The following is a 14309-nucleotide window of genomic DNA, read 5'->3' on the forward strand; positions in this document are numbered from 1 at the left end:
TAATAGTCACCTGCACACACAGATATCCCCCTAAAATAGCTCAAACTAAAAACAAACTAAAAACTACTTCCAAAAACATTCAGCTTTGATATTAATTAGTTTTTTGGGTTCATTGAGAACATGGTTGTTGTTCAATAATAAATTTATTCCTCAGAAATACAACTTGCCTAATAATTCTGCACTCCCTGTAGACTACTAGACACGTGTTTTTTTTCAACCTATTTCCCTTTCAGGCAAAACTTCTGTGAAAAGACACTGAAAGACTGTTGACTTCTCAAAGCAAAAGTTGAGATTTGGTGGGAAATTGAAAGCTGGAAAGCTGCCTTCACAGGTCATTGCAAAGATATCTTGAAAAAGATGTTTCCTCTAAATCTGGTTGACAGTGAAAAGACACTTTTCTCACTCAACGCCTCTGCAAACTTCTAACAAGCCAATTGAAACCCACAACATTCACATGTGGGATGAAGTTCTGACTGTCAGAAAACGCTCAGGAAATAAGCTTACTGTGTGGCACACAATAACACATAACCCTACGAAAGACAGTTTCCTTGTAGATAAATCTCTCTCTCTCTCTGTCCCCTGTGCACTGCCTGGATTGACCAAAAAAAGAGTCTATGACTCATGCAATGCCTAGAATTATAAAAGATCAACATGACCCTAAGAGCCTTTATCAAGAACTCATGGGGATGTGGCAAAAAACACTAAAGGCCAACTTTGGCCAGTTGCAAAAGTCACTATCAAGTGCAGATCTACCAAAAGGATGCTCTGTTCCCATTGCTTTTCTATAATGGCCTGAAACCCCTCAGTGAAACCACTGACAAGCCTGGCTATGGATACCAACTGCGGAATAGAGCAATCATCAGTCACCTTCACTGATCCACTAGGATCTACAGAAGGGAATGTCACTGGGACTGGAGAAGTGTAGTCGTATGGTAACAAAGACAGGGAAGGTAGTCAGAACTGAGGGGATTGCAATACCCGAAGGAAACACTGGAGACATTGATGACAGCTACAGATACCTGGGAATCCCATAGGCAAATGGGAACCATGAAGAGGCCGGTGATGAGATACCCTGCTGGGATAATAAGCTGGCCAAAGGAAGAGATAGGAAGCCACTTACATCAAGACAATATACTTAATGAATATCTCAGGCAGCAGAAACCAAAAAGAGAAGAGGAAACATCATAGAAGGACTGGCCCCTGCACAGTATTTAGCACCGGCAGACAGAAGAAGTGGCTGATATTGAGAAATCCTACTAGTGACTAGACAAAGGTGGACTGAAATATAGCTGAGCCACTAATCATGCATCAAAGGAACAAGCTCTGAGCACAAAAATCATAGAGGCTGGGATCTACCACACCAGAACCCCAGGTGAATGCGGTGCAGAGATGCCCCTGGGACAATCTCACACATAACGATAAGACGCAAGTTTGGAGCAGGCGGGCCATAAATGGAATGCCATAACCAAGCGTCTGGCATAGTAGAGTATGAGTATGGCTTGGAAGTGCTGAGATCAAAATGGGATATGTTCGTTAGATTGGTAGAGAATGCCTGAGCAAAGATCCTGTGGGGCTTTCAGATACAGACAGATAAACTTGTATCTTCCTCAATGCCTTTTTTGTACGCTCCCAGTTGGCCAGCCTATTCAACCCTCTGAGGTCCAACAACCTTTTAACTCTTATCCTTCCCCTAGAAAATAACATAAGCATGGCGATATTGCAATAAGAGAATAAGTAATGCCTTTTCATTTTTAATTAAATGCTCTCCAGGGTCTTGAAAGCCAAAGAACAAAGAAAATAATAATTTTAATTGACAAAGAAGATGCTCAGTTTTTTTTTTGAAAGTCCACCTGCCCCACTCCACTTTATAGAAAAGCTATACAAACAGGAGAATACAGTGAACAGTGTGTATCACTGGCAGAGTGTCTGAGCTGCCATTCACGGCAATATTATTCTGATGCCAATTAATATTTAGTATTTATAGCACATCAGGAAAACGTATACTGTAAACAAAGTAGTATTAATGCCAACATGTGTGAGACAGGGAGACAGAGACTGCTGATGTTCTTGTTATTGATTCCAGGAGATTGAAGCCTGATGCAAGTGAAGGCCCAGGCAGCTTCAACGCTCTTATCAACATGACAAGGACGTCTCCTCATATTCCAATTTCTCTCCCAAATATTAAGTCATTAATCATAGCTCCTGTCCTAGATAGATTTTAATTTCGCATAGAACGTCTCTTCCCCCAACCCCGTACCCAAACACCACAAGATTGGATTCTTTTGTCCTTTCTGTGTTCCTGCTTTTGTCTCTGTCGTCATTTAAGCTTGCTGAATATGGTGATATCTACGAGGTGATTATGATCAGTTTGGTCAAAATAAAACTCTTATAGATGCTGGTTTTGAGTAGATATTAGACAGATAAAAATGTACCACTATTTATCACATTAAAGCTTGCATTCATAACATAAGAATTTGGCCTAAACAAATTTAGTTTCAGGGCTGTGTGAAAACTGGGAACAGAAATTCTGCACAGGAGGCACTGACTTTCGTGCATAAAAATACAATTATTTAGAGAAAGAAGCAGGATTATTTTAATAAGAAAAGTTGTTTCCATGAACTGAAAATGTCTTTTTTTGGCAGGGGAAATAATCAATTTAAGAAGCTGTTCAGAAAATTATTGCAAAATACCGTCATATTAACATGTATACTTTCCTTTAAAATCGGTTTGGGAATAAGACTTGGCAAAATAATCTGCGTGTGCTTTCGTGTTTATTTTGCCCCAGGTTTCTACACACCAAACCAAAATTATTTTTATCCCTTGACTGAGGCGATGAATGTTCTGCTCTCTGTCTCTGTAACACAAGTTTATACACCCATCTAAATGCAAATATCCAAACCTGCATTGCAATAAGGCTACAAAATGTTCGACTCTTTCCTCCTCCCTGTCCGCATCTGTCTTTCAGTGCTCACATAGTTTCTTTGTATTTTCCAGTCTTAAACAAATAGGGCATTTAAGACAAGGAACAAATGAGTACTGCTTTGAATCTGCCCGTAGAGGCTGTAAAACCGAACTGTTCAATATGTATCTTTTATTCGTTCTCTTTCCTCCACACTCTCTCCTCTCTCAGTAGACTCTGAGCTGCTCACTATCGTTCATGTTGATAACTGTGCGTGGGTTGCGAGAGGGAGGAAAGCAGTGAGCGACACTTTTAATTTTCCACACGCTACATCAGTGTCGTAGCAGTGATAGCACTGGGTTAATGTTGTCCCAGACAAGAGCAACCAAGCTGTCCAGCATACTCAGCACCTTCCACTGGGGAGCAGCTCACTGACTTTGTCAAGATTAAAAACACTGTGCCTAGCCAAAGAACTTCAGAGGGAGCATGGCCTCTCTAATGACTTGACTTAGGTGCCATGTATTACTATGCATGCGGGTCTGATTTTAATACATGGCATAGCTTGTAACTGGGTGATGCAGTTTGTTTTTTTAATTAGTTTTTAATAATAATAATAATATGCAAACAATGCGCAACGTTCACATTCTGGGCTCTAAATCATTCACCAAAGCCTACGTTTCCCAGATATGGATTAAAAGTTGGAGTATAGTAGAGATTTTCAGAAATATAGTAAAATTTATGATAACTTGTCACTGTTAGCTGTGGTAAAATGTGTCAAAGAAATGGAAACAGAGGGTCCGTGTGGTTAGTGAAAAGACCTGAGCAATCACAGAATAACATAAAAAAAAAAGATCTTAGTAAATAATGACATAATTGTTAATTTTGGTCATTATTTCCCCAGAGTACCTCCCTTGGGTTGGGGGGGGGGGGGGGGGGGGGGGGGATGGATGGATATTCTTCTTCTTTAGCTTCAGATTATCTTAAAGCTTCACCATAAAAAATATTCACATATATAGGTGTATACATACAATAACCAGCCAATGTGTTAAGTGCTGTTCAGCTGCTGTTTAACACAAGTATCTCAGAGCATGGACTCTGAATTTAGGCCTATAGATCTGTGGGAGTTCAAACCAAGAAGGGCGATTCAGGTGACATTGAATATGGTATGGTTGTTGGTGCCAGAGGGCTGGTCTGATTATTTCAGAAACTGCTTATCTACTGGGATAGTATCCAATGAGTGTTAGTTTCTGCTGAAAAATGGCTTTTTGATGTCAGAGATCAAATCAGAAGGGACAAACTGCTTTGAGCTGGAAAGAAGGCAATAATAACCACTCATTACAACAAAGATATGCATAAGAGCATCTCTGATGCATGTAAAACCCTGAAGCAGATGAGCAACACCAGATGCCACAAAGCAAACTGGGGCTACAAAGCTAAATCGTCTCAAACTGCTTTCTTGAACACAACGGTGAGTTCACTGTTCTCAAATAGCCTCCACAGTAACTAGATCATAGAGCATCTTTGGTTGTGGTGGAATGCATCATGGATGTGCAGCTGAAAATCTTCAGCAACTGCCTAATGCTCTAATTTCAATATGGCCCCAAATCTCTCAGGAATTAAATTGCATGACATCTGAAATGTCCTACACGCCGCTGAATCCATGCCACAAAGAATTCATTAATATTTAATTATTATTTGATTAATATTAATTAATATGTCTGTGTGTGCTGTCAAATGTCATATCAGAAATATCATGGGCCTTACCTGTCACTCTCATCCCAGGATATACAGGTGTGGTTGGTGGTGCCCTACATAAATGGAGAACAGAGAAACCACATGGTTATGAAAGAGGATCAGTTGCAGCAGCTTTATAGCTGTAAAAAGTTGATTTTTTACTCACGTTATAAAGGTGAGAGAACTCAACCACAAATGGAACAGTGAGGGAAGCAGGGGTGGGCTTGATGGTCACTGACAATACCTTGGAATTGAGGACTGTGCTGTTTCTACAAGAAGAGAAAAGGCAGCACTGTCACCTTTAACTGACAATCTATACTGCAGTGGAAATGCACCCAAAATTTCAAGATACTCAGATGTAGATGAAAGCACACCAATGTTTTGTCTGAAGTATCTAATATATGAAATGGATTCTTCTATAAAAATATTTCATTATAAAAGTGGTAAACTGACAACTAATTTAATATAAATAAAACAAAACAAAACCCTGGAAATTAAAGCTAATACAACTGGGAGATGCTACACATGAATGCATGTAATTCATCTAATTCATCCCAAAGTGGGTGTGACAGAGGGCAGAAGATTCCTCGGAATGTCTGGACAAACAAAATATAAATAGATGTATGGAGGAAACATAGCCCTACAAACACAGAAGTGCATTTCAACACTGAAAATTGAGAAAACTAATTTAGCATAGACAAACGGATGAATTGCTATCTGGAAGATCACTGGTCTTACTGACTCCAGTTCTTTGATTTCATCGAACATCAAATGACACTTGACTTTAAGCTAGCTAAAATGATGTCCTTGATCCTGATTAAGTTCACAGTCCTGATATCTTTAAGGCCACTTGGGGAATATGCTGCCAATAATGGCATCCACAGATGACAAAGTCATATTGAAGGCTGTTGTTCAAATGAAATTTGAAAGGACATATTGACATTGTCCTTAGTTTAGCAAATATTATGTAGCTGCCACAAAAAGCTAGGCCACTTAGAGTTCATTTAAATACTGATAGTTTGTGTTCAGTTGTATTTTTTATGAGATCCAGACCAGTCATGATTTCTTAATCAGCAGGATGATAAGTACCACATTTCTGCTTCAGTCGTTTTACAGCCACTTGCCAGAATCTTTGTGCTCTACTTCAGAACAAATGGATCCAGTAATCCTTCTTTTCCAGTAACTGAAGCACATTGTCTATCAGTATCTTATAACATTTGAGACATTTTATTTTAAATTCTGTATCCCTGCTTAGTATGCATTGCTATTTCTGTTTTTCCATAGCTACTATCAATCATGTGGAATCAGACAATCAGAAAAAAGTGAATAGCTACTGGTAGAACTGACATCGAAAGCTTCCAGTTGGCCAATCATGTTCAACAGCCCGTGCTCTGTTTCCTGATTATTCACATCATCACTGTATCCACAACACACAATCACCCTCTCACCATTTGAAAACACAATCACTCATCTTAAACTTTTGTGTCACCTAGTCTCTCGCTTCAAACTTCTCTCATTTTCTTTTAGAGAGGCATCAAAAACAGAAAAGGAGTAGAGACAAAGATAAAATTGGGAGAAAAAGAAGAGTGAAGAAGAGCGGAAATATAGATCTCAGATGGTGAGGGTCTGCTTGATTTTTCTCTTATTTTATCAATTCATGTGTTTTTAGCGTATTATCATAATACATTACTCATTCTCAACGTTACTGCAGGCTGTTTCTATTAAAACAAATGTAAATCATCATGCTACCAGCAACTGCAACTTCCCCCCAAGATATGCCTTTACCCCAAAAACAAGACGTACATGGGGCCACCCACTGCGAGAATAGTACTCCTACATTTATTCCTTGCATTCATTTAGCTAGAAGTGCTTATTGTTGCAGCTGACGCTAAAAGGCCTGGCAGCACAGTTTTGCTGCATTGGAACATGGTTAAACGTCTTGAGCATTGTTGTTAAATGGTGTGTGTGCACTGCGTGGCTATAATACTAAAGCAGTTGGATTAATTCAGAATACCTTTCTGCACTTTTGATAACTTAAGCTTTACTGGCCATCGCTGACCAGATGAATTCTTGATAGGGAGTTCTAGCAACATATACTAGGAGAGTTTATCTTATAACTTTTGAAGATTGGACTAACTCTATTAAGGACAGAACTGACTTCAGACAAATGTTTAATTCCACTTGATTCTGTTGTTACCTTACCGCTCAGTGTATGACACCTGAGATAAATTAACCATTTATCCTCCACACTGTTGCAGTTTTTAGTGGCCAGAGAAGCTATTATTCTTCACTGGCAAATTTCCCTTCAGGGAATTTGGCCACGTGGGTAACCTGTGTCAAGGATGTTTCACTGAAATAGCTATGTGTTTGCATCACAGTATGAAAGAAAATTATGGTGCAATTAATGCAATGTGTGTCTTTCTGCCTCTTCCATACCAGAGTTCTGTAAACTAAATCAAACTGCAGAGCCCGTTTTAGCTGGAATATTCCAGGATTTGATTTGTGCCTTAACAGGTAGAAACTGAGAAAAATGATCATACACAGAGTCCAATCTCCATCACTGCTAATAACCTGACCCTTTTCTGTTAAGCCTATGTGGTCTTAACACCTTAACCTGAACCCTAAATCTATATGTTGAAGAATGAAAAAAACAAACAGAAGATTGCTGAGAATTTTTAACTTTAAATGTTTGGGTTTTTTTTTACATGAATTTGGATATGTCTTTAGTCTATAACAAAGTGGTGAACAGACAAACCCACTTAACACCCCTAGAAACACTAGTAGTATAACAAAAAAAATTTGGATACAAAGTCCAGTGCATGTCTTCAAGTGACTTCACTGACAGACTCATTTAAATCAAATGTAAGTGTTCCCTAAAGAAAAAACAAAATCCCATAGTAATGCGCATGGAGACCCATTCTGACCCTAGGCTAAATAAGCATTTTTCATTAACTGATAATTATTATTTATTAATAATCATTATTTTCTGCCTTCATGATAACTACAAAATGAATATGCTGAACAAAATCATTACATACAACCAAAAACTCCAGGAATAAGAAAAGACAGATGAAACAAACAAAAAAAAAAGGAATTCTGAGATGAATGGATTTCATGACAACTTCTGTGCCACCACAACCTCTATCACAAAGTCATATCTATACTTGTCATGGTCCTGGGTCGGTGACCCAGCGCTTTTAGTTTGTTATCATTTTCTAGATGATGATTGTTTAAGTTCTGTGTTCTATTCGGTCTGCCTCTGAGTCTGCGTCTGTATCTGTCTGTCTATGGTGTCACCCCATCTGTTTGTGAATCTGTCTGTTTAGGTCAATGTCTTGTCTGGTTCCATGTGTCTGAGTTTCCTGTTTTATTGTGAAGGTCCGTGTCGTATGTGAGCGTGATCAGTTTACGTTTCCCCTGTCCCGTCAGCCCAGATTCCTCCCAGCTGTGTTGCCCTCCTGTGTCTCATCCCCTGATTACTGGTGTGTGTATTTAAGCCCTGTGTGTTCTCCTGCCTGTTGCCGGTTCGTCTGTGTAACTCCGTGTCAGTCTGTTACCCTGTGTTCCACGGTGTCCTGTTCCTCGTCTGCTTCTCATCCCGTTGTCATATGCTCCCAGGTCTGTTATTTTTAGTTCTCCCAGTTTAGGTGTATTTAGTTATTTGTTATACCCCACTGTTTGTTTGCCACTACACCTCTGTAAATAAAACCACCGGTATCTCATCCACTGCCTGCATCTTGGGTCCTTCTTCCAACTCCACACGGCTCGCCTCAGCAGCCGTGACAATACTGACACATGGAAAGTCTTTTTTTTTTTTGTGAAACCCAGTATCCCTGGTTCGTTGGTATAAAACATTCTGTTGCATTCATGCAAACCCATTATCAAATTCCCTGTCTGAAATCCACCTCCCCAAATCCCCTTTCTTTCAGAAGCAGCCTTGAGAAGTCTTACCTCTGCAGATTGAGAATGCTGCCCAGGTTTCTGTACAGAGCAATGCCAGTTACAAATGTCGAGGTATCATCTGGATCTGCATTAGGAAAGAAACAGAGGTACAGACAAGGATTAACATGGGATTTGGCATATGGGAGGAACTCTAAGAACAAACTTAGGGACCTCCAACGGTTTAGCAGTAAACAATCTTGATGCATGCTCAATCATCCAGATATGGAAATCCCAAAAAGTTCATTCTGTTCATCTGGATGTAGCACTTAAAACGTGCAGGGATCCAGCACCTCCTGTTAGTGAGCAATTCAATCTCTTAGGCAGGTTAATCCATATGACTGTTGAATGGGTTAATTTTTAAGACGTATAAAAGGTCAAATTTGGTGAGAGAATCAATTCTGTATCATCATCTTTACTTTTAGTTTAAATCAATGTCTGCTCTCCTTGAAGTAACATAACATAAATGTTACATTTTGCTCCGTACAGTCCAACAATATGCATTACTGTAAATTGCACCACACTACTGCAAACCAACCAATTTAGCCTACAATAAACTGTCTATCACATCTTTTCATACAACCTTTGAATGACACAAAAGTATAGTATACTTATTATAGTATACTTATAGTATAGCATACAAAGTATACTTAGTATACTTCACTTGTACATTTAACTAGTGGACACATTTTGTGATGAACCGTATAAAAATTGCTTGCATCACTTTAAATTTATTGAGCTGTTTGGAAAGTTGCTACTGAAATGACCCATCACTTAAAAAAAGATAATTTATGTTCAGCTCTGTATCTCCAGAAAGACACCAAAGTACCTTGAATGCAACTTTACATCTTCACCTTGAGTGCATCACAGGGTTAAGCAGGAAAAAGGATTTTTTTGAGGTTGTAAGTGAGCTGTTTGTTCTGCTCTTATTATTGAGCAAGTATCTCAATGCCATCACTGAAAGAAACACCAGGCTGCAGCACATGACGATTTACCTATTCACACAGACAGTGATATGGATTAACCTGCCTAACAGATTTAATGCTCACTAACTGGAGGTGCTGGATCCCTGTTCTGGATTGTTCCACCCCACTTTAGTCCAGGCCAATGAGACAGGCTGAATGTCTCAGTCTCTGCTAGCACAATGGCTTTTTCTATAGAATGCAGGTCAGCCACGCTGCCTCCACTCCTCCAGCCCCCAGAGCACTTACAGTGGGGCTGGCCTACATGACTACTCAGCTATGAACTCTGTCTCTCACACTGTTAGACACAAACCCACAGATACATGCAAACACAACTGTGCACACAGAACAACAATCATGCACATGCTCAGACAGATATGTAAAGTTGAAACCAAAGCTAATTTTCAGTTAAAAAGTGCAACACACACACACACACACACACACACACACACACACACACACACACTATAAGCTCAAATACAAAATACTGTCCATGGTCTTTGTATATTTTTGTCTGACACCAAACTGATTCCTGAAATTGCAGGAGACTATAGCAACATTAGTGACACTGTCATCACTCTGGGAAAAATAACATTTTTTAAAATAAATTTCACTTGGAGAACTAAAAAACTCTCACAGGGCTTGATAGTTTCTGGGCTGCTACACAAATGTGCTTCTCAAACTCTTGCAAACCTTTTTTAGGACGTTTTTGTAACCCCCACCCCCCATTTTATTGCATAAAATGCTATTTTCAACATTAATTACAACAATTATTGTGATTTCATTCTTTCTATATTTGCACCTGAAACTAAACTGGAAAGTGTGTCTTCCAAATGTAACTCTCTTGAACTGGCTGCTTGGTGTGTAGGGTTGTTCACAGCTCAGGTTGCCAGGCTTATAGTCTTTGAGGTTGAATCCTTCCTTTGCAGTAATTTTACATGTAGGTTTCACTGGATTTCATTCAACGTTTGGTTAAACTTAGGAAAAGATCAGTTGCAAGTTGCAGCAACAGCAGAGGGACACATTTTTTTTTCAAGCCAACATGAAAATAATCAGGGGAAAGCGTTTAAATATATATTATTAACACATTTACATGTAAATACAAATTAGCCATCTAGCTTAAATGCTTCTGGCATAGACGCACCCTGGAATGCATTTAATTCCTCCTTTGGTCACTAGCGACTTTGTGGCTTTATATATATTATCTCCCCCTGCTGGTACTGCAACATCTGCTTATATGCCCATTTTTCACTTTGGACAGGGAAAGTATGAAATGGACAGGGTGTACCAGCATGTTTATTACATTCTCTGCTTTGATATTGGGTTGGATTAGACAGTTAATCCAGAAAAGACTATTCCTATCATGACAGAGATGTTTCACTTTAACCTAAATGCGATAACCTTTGCAAATTCAGACTGCAGTTGCTTTTCTTACAAAAAGAAAGCCTCAACATGGCATTTAGTCTGTTATTAGACTCAATTGGCTTCTCTCAAAATGTAAAAGAACCCACCCACCACTTTAATCACACTCTAGATCTTGTTTTAACATATGGCATAGAAACTGAACATTTAACAGTGTTTCCTGAAAACCCTCTCCTGTCTGATCATTTCCTGATAACATTTACATTTACAATAATTGATTACACAGCGTGGAGAGTAGACTTTATCAAAGTAGATGTCTTTCTGAAAGCGCTGTAACTAAGTTTAAGAATATAATCCACCCACTGTTATCATCTTCAATGCCCTGTACCAACATAGAGCAGAGCAGCTATCTGAACGCTACCCCAACAGAGGTCGATTATCTTGTTAATAATTTCACCTCCTCACTACGTACGACTCTGGATACTGTAGCTCCTGTGAAAACTAAGGCCTCAAATCAGAAGTACCTGACTCCGTGGTATAATTCTCAAACACGTAGCCTAAAGCAGATGACTCGTAAGCTGGAGAGGAAATGGCGTGTCACAAATTTAGAGGATCATCATTTAGCCTGGAGAAATAGTTTGCTGCTTTATAAGAAAGCCCTCCACAAAGCCAGAACATCTTACTATTCATCACTGATTGAAGAAAATAAGAACAACCCCAGGTTTCTCTTCAGCTCTGTAGCCAGGCTGACAAACAGTCAGAGCTCTGTTGAGCCAACCATCCCTTTAACGTTAACTAGTAATGACTTCATGAACTTCTTCACAAATAAAATTTTTATCATTAGAGAAAAAATTACCAGTAATCATCCCACAGATGTAATATTATCTACAGCTACTTTCAGTACCACTGATATTCATTAAAGACATTCTTATAGCCTCTGACAGTGGACTCATCTCTGTGCTTGTCCTGCTAGACCTAGTGCAGCATTCGATACTGTCGACCATAATATCCTATTAGAGCGATTAGAACATGCTGTAGGTATTACAGGTACTGCACTGCAGTGGTTTGTATCATATCTATCTAATAGACTCCAGTTTGTGCATGTAAATGGAGAGTCCTCTTCACACACTGAGGTTAATTATGGAGTTCCACAGGGTTCAGTGCTAGGACCAATTCTGTTTACATTATACATGCTTCCCTTAGGCAGATCATTAGAAGACATAGCATACATTTTCACTGCTATGCAGATGACACCCAGCTCTATCTGTCCATGAAGCCAGATAACACACACCAATTAGTTAAACTGCAGGAATGTCTTAAAGACATAAAGACCTGGATGGCCGCTAACTTTCTGCTTCTTAATTCAGATAAAACTGAGGTTATTGTACTCGGCCCTGAAAATCTTAGAAATATGGTATCTAACCAGATTCTTACTCTGGATGGCATTACCTTGGCCTCCAGTAACGCGGTGAGGAACCTTGGAGTCATTTTTGACCAGGACATGTCCTTCAACGCACATATTAAACAAATATGTAAGACTGCTTTCTTCCATTTGCGCAACATCTCTAAATTAGAAATATCCTGTCTCAGAGTGACGCTGAAAAACTAGTTCATGCATTTATTACTTCCAGGCTGGACACTGTAATTCATTATTATCAGGAGTCCAAAAACTCAGAAAGAGAGCAGATTTCTCCTGTTTTGGCTTCCCTTCATTGGCTTCCTGTTAAATCCAGAATTGAATTCAAAATCCTGCTCCTCACATACAAGGTCTTAAATAATCAGGCCCCATCTTATCTTAATGACCTTGTAGTACCATATCACCCTATTAGAGCACTTCGCTCTCGCTCTGCAGGCCTACTTGTTGTTCCTAGAGTATTTAAAAGTAGAATGGGAGGCAGAGCCTTCAGTTTTCAGGCCCCTCTTCTGTGGAACCAGCTTCCAGTTTGGATTCAGGAGACAGACACTATCTCTACTTTTAAGATTAGGCTTAAAACTTTCCTTTTTGCTAAAGCATATAGTTAGGGCTGGACCAGGTGACCCTGAATCCTCCCTTAGTTATGCTGCAATAGACATAGGCTGCCGGGGGATTCCCATGATGCATTGAGTTTTTCCTTTCCAGTCACCTTTCTCACTCACTATGTGTTAATAGACCTCTCTGCATTGAATCATATCTGTTATTAACCTCTGTCTCTCTTCCACAGCATGTCTTTATCCTGTCTTCCTTCTCTCACCCCAACCGGTCGCAGCAGATGCCGCCCCTCCCTGAGCCTGGTTCAGCCGGAGGTTTCTTCCTGTTAAAAGGGAGTTTTTCCTTCCCACTGTCGCCAAAGTGCTTGCTCATAGGCGTCATATGATTTTTGGGTTTTCTCTGAATCTATTATTGTACGATCTACTGTACAATATAAAGCACCTTGAGGCGACTGTTGTTGTGATGTGGCGCTATATAAATACAATTGAATTGAATTAAAACAGCCAACACACTGAAAGATTTTAGCATTCTTGTGAGTTCACTGGAAGCCACACTGTAGACAACACAGATCTGATAAACTTGAATGTTGATGAGCATGTCAGCTTTACTTGTTTCATTAAGTTGTAAAAGCAGTCACGTTGGCAGGCTATCTCAAATACTGTATGAACCTTTCTCACAGTTTTTTGTTTTTGAACCACAACCAAAGCTACCATCTATTTATGTTGGTTATCCTTCCCAAATCTCAAAAATATACAGTGGATAAATAAGAACAAACAAATGTGTGGTTCAGGAACACCAAGTTACACTTTTGTTTCCATCGATATTGATCTGTAAAATCTGTGGCTGCAGCTTTCTGTGGGTGAACCCCCACTGTTGAAGGGTAGTGCCAACATGTGAGGAGACTTAATTGCTGGAGAACATTAAGTCACTGGCAGGCCTGAGGGAAGGAAATGCTTTCTTTATCTGGCAGCTGTGTCAAAGGCAAAATAATATTACAAATAATAGTAAAAATACTAATAATAATTAAAACACACACACAAACATGCACTCTCTCACATATAACTCCATCTGCTGGGACATTTGCTGGGACTTCTGCTCCAGCACATTACATGGCAGCCCGAGAGAACACAGACGTGTGCCAGGCAGCAGGCAAAGGCTTTAGCTCCCAGGCAACAGCTGAGCTCCCATGGGCATCAGGGGGTAACCGAAAAAGACACGTGCGAGTTGTGAGGGGGTTGAAGTATTATTTGTCCTACTCATACACGCTTTGGCTGGCCTAACCAATAGGCTAGTCAGACTGTGTGTGCTCAGTAAGAACTAGCCTGGAGGGACAATAGTTTATAAGTTATGTGTGTGCAAGAACGGAAACGGTTAAATATCTGCTAAACAGCTAAATCTCTGCTCATAAACACGCACACGCACGCACGTGCGCACGCACGCACGC

At 39.7% G+C, this 14309-nt stretch overlaps 1 protein-coding gene across 10 annotated transcripts in view; it reads right to left on the minus strand.

Annotated features, from left to right (window-relative positions):
- adgrb1a (adhesion G protein-coupled receptor B1a) overlaps positions 1-14309 on the minus strand; it is a 207670-nt gene that overhangs the window by 59563 nt on the left and 133798 nt on the right. For all 10 annotated transcript variants that reach the window (XM_042214604.1, XM_005948362.3, XM_014329598.2 and 7 more), the window contains 3 exons: positions 8585-8660; positions 4800-4902; positions 4664-4707 (listed from right to left, as the gene is read on the minus strand). In XM_042214604.1, coding sequence (XP_042070538.1) covers positions 4664-4707; positions 4800-4902; positions 8585-8660 — 223 coding nt within the window. The remainder of the gene's footprint in view (positions 1-4663; positions 4708-4799; positions 4903-8584; positions 8661-14309) is intronic.

The sequence above is a fragment of the Haplochromis burtoni genome, unplaced genomic scaffold (assembly GCF_018398535.1).
Source record: "Haplochromis burtoni strain Fernald_Lab_line unplaced genomic scaffold, NCSU_Asbu1 Contig_593, whole genome shotgun sequence".
NCBI lineage: Eukaryota > Metazoa > Chordata > Actinopteri > Cichliformes > Cichlidae > Haplochromis > Haplochromis burtoni.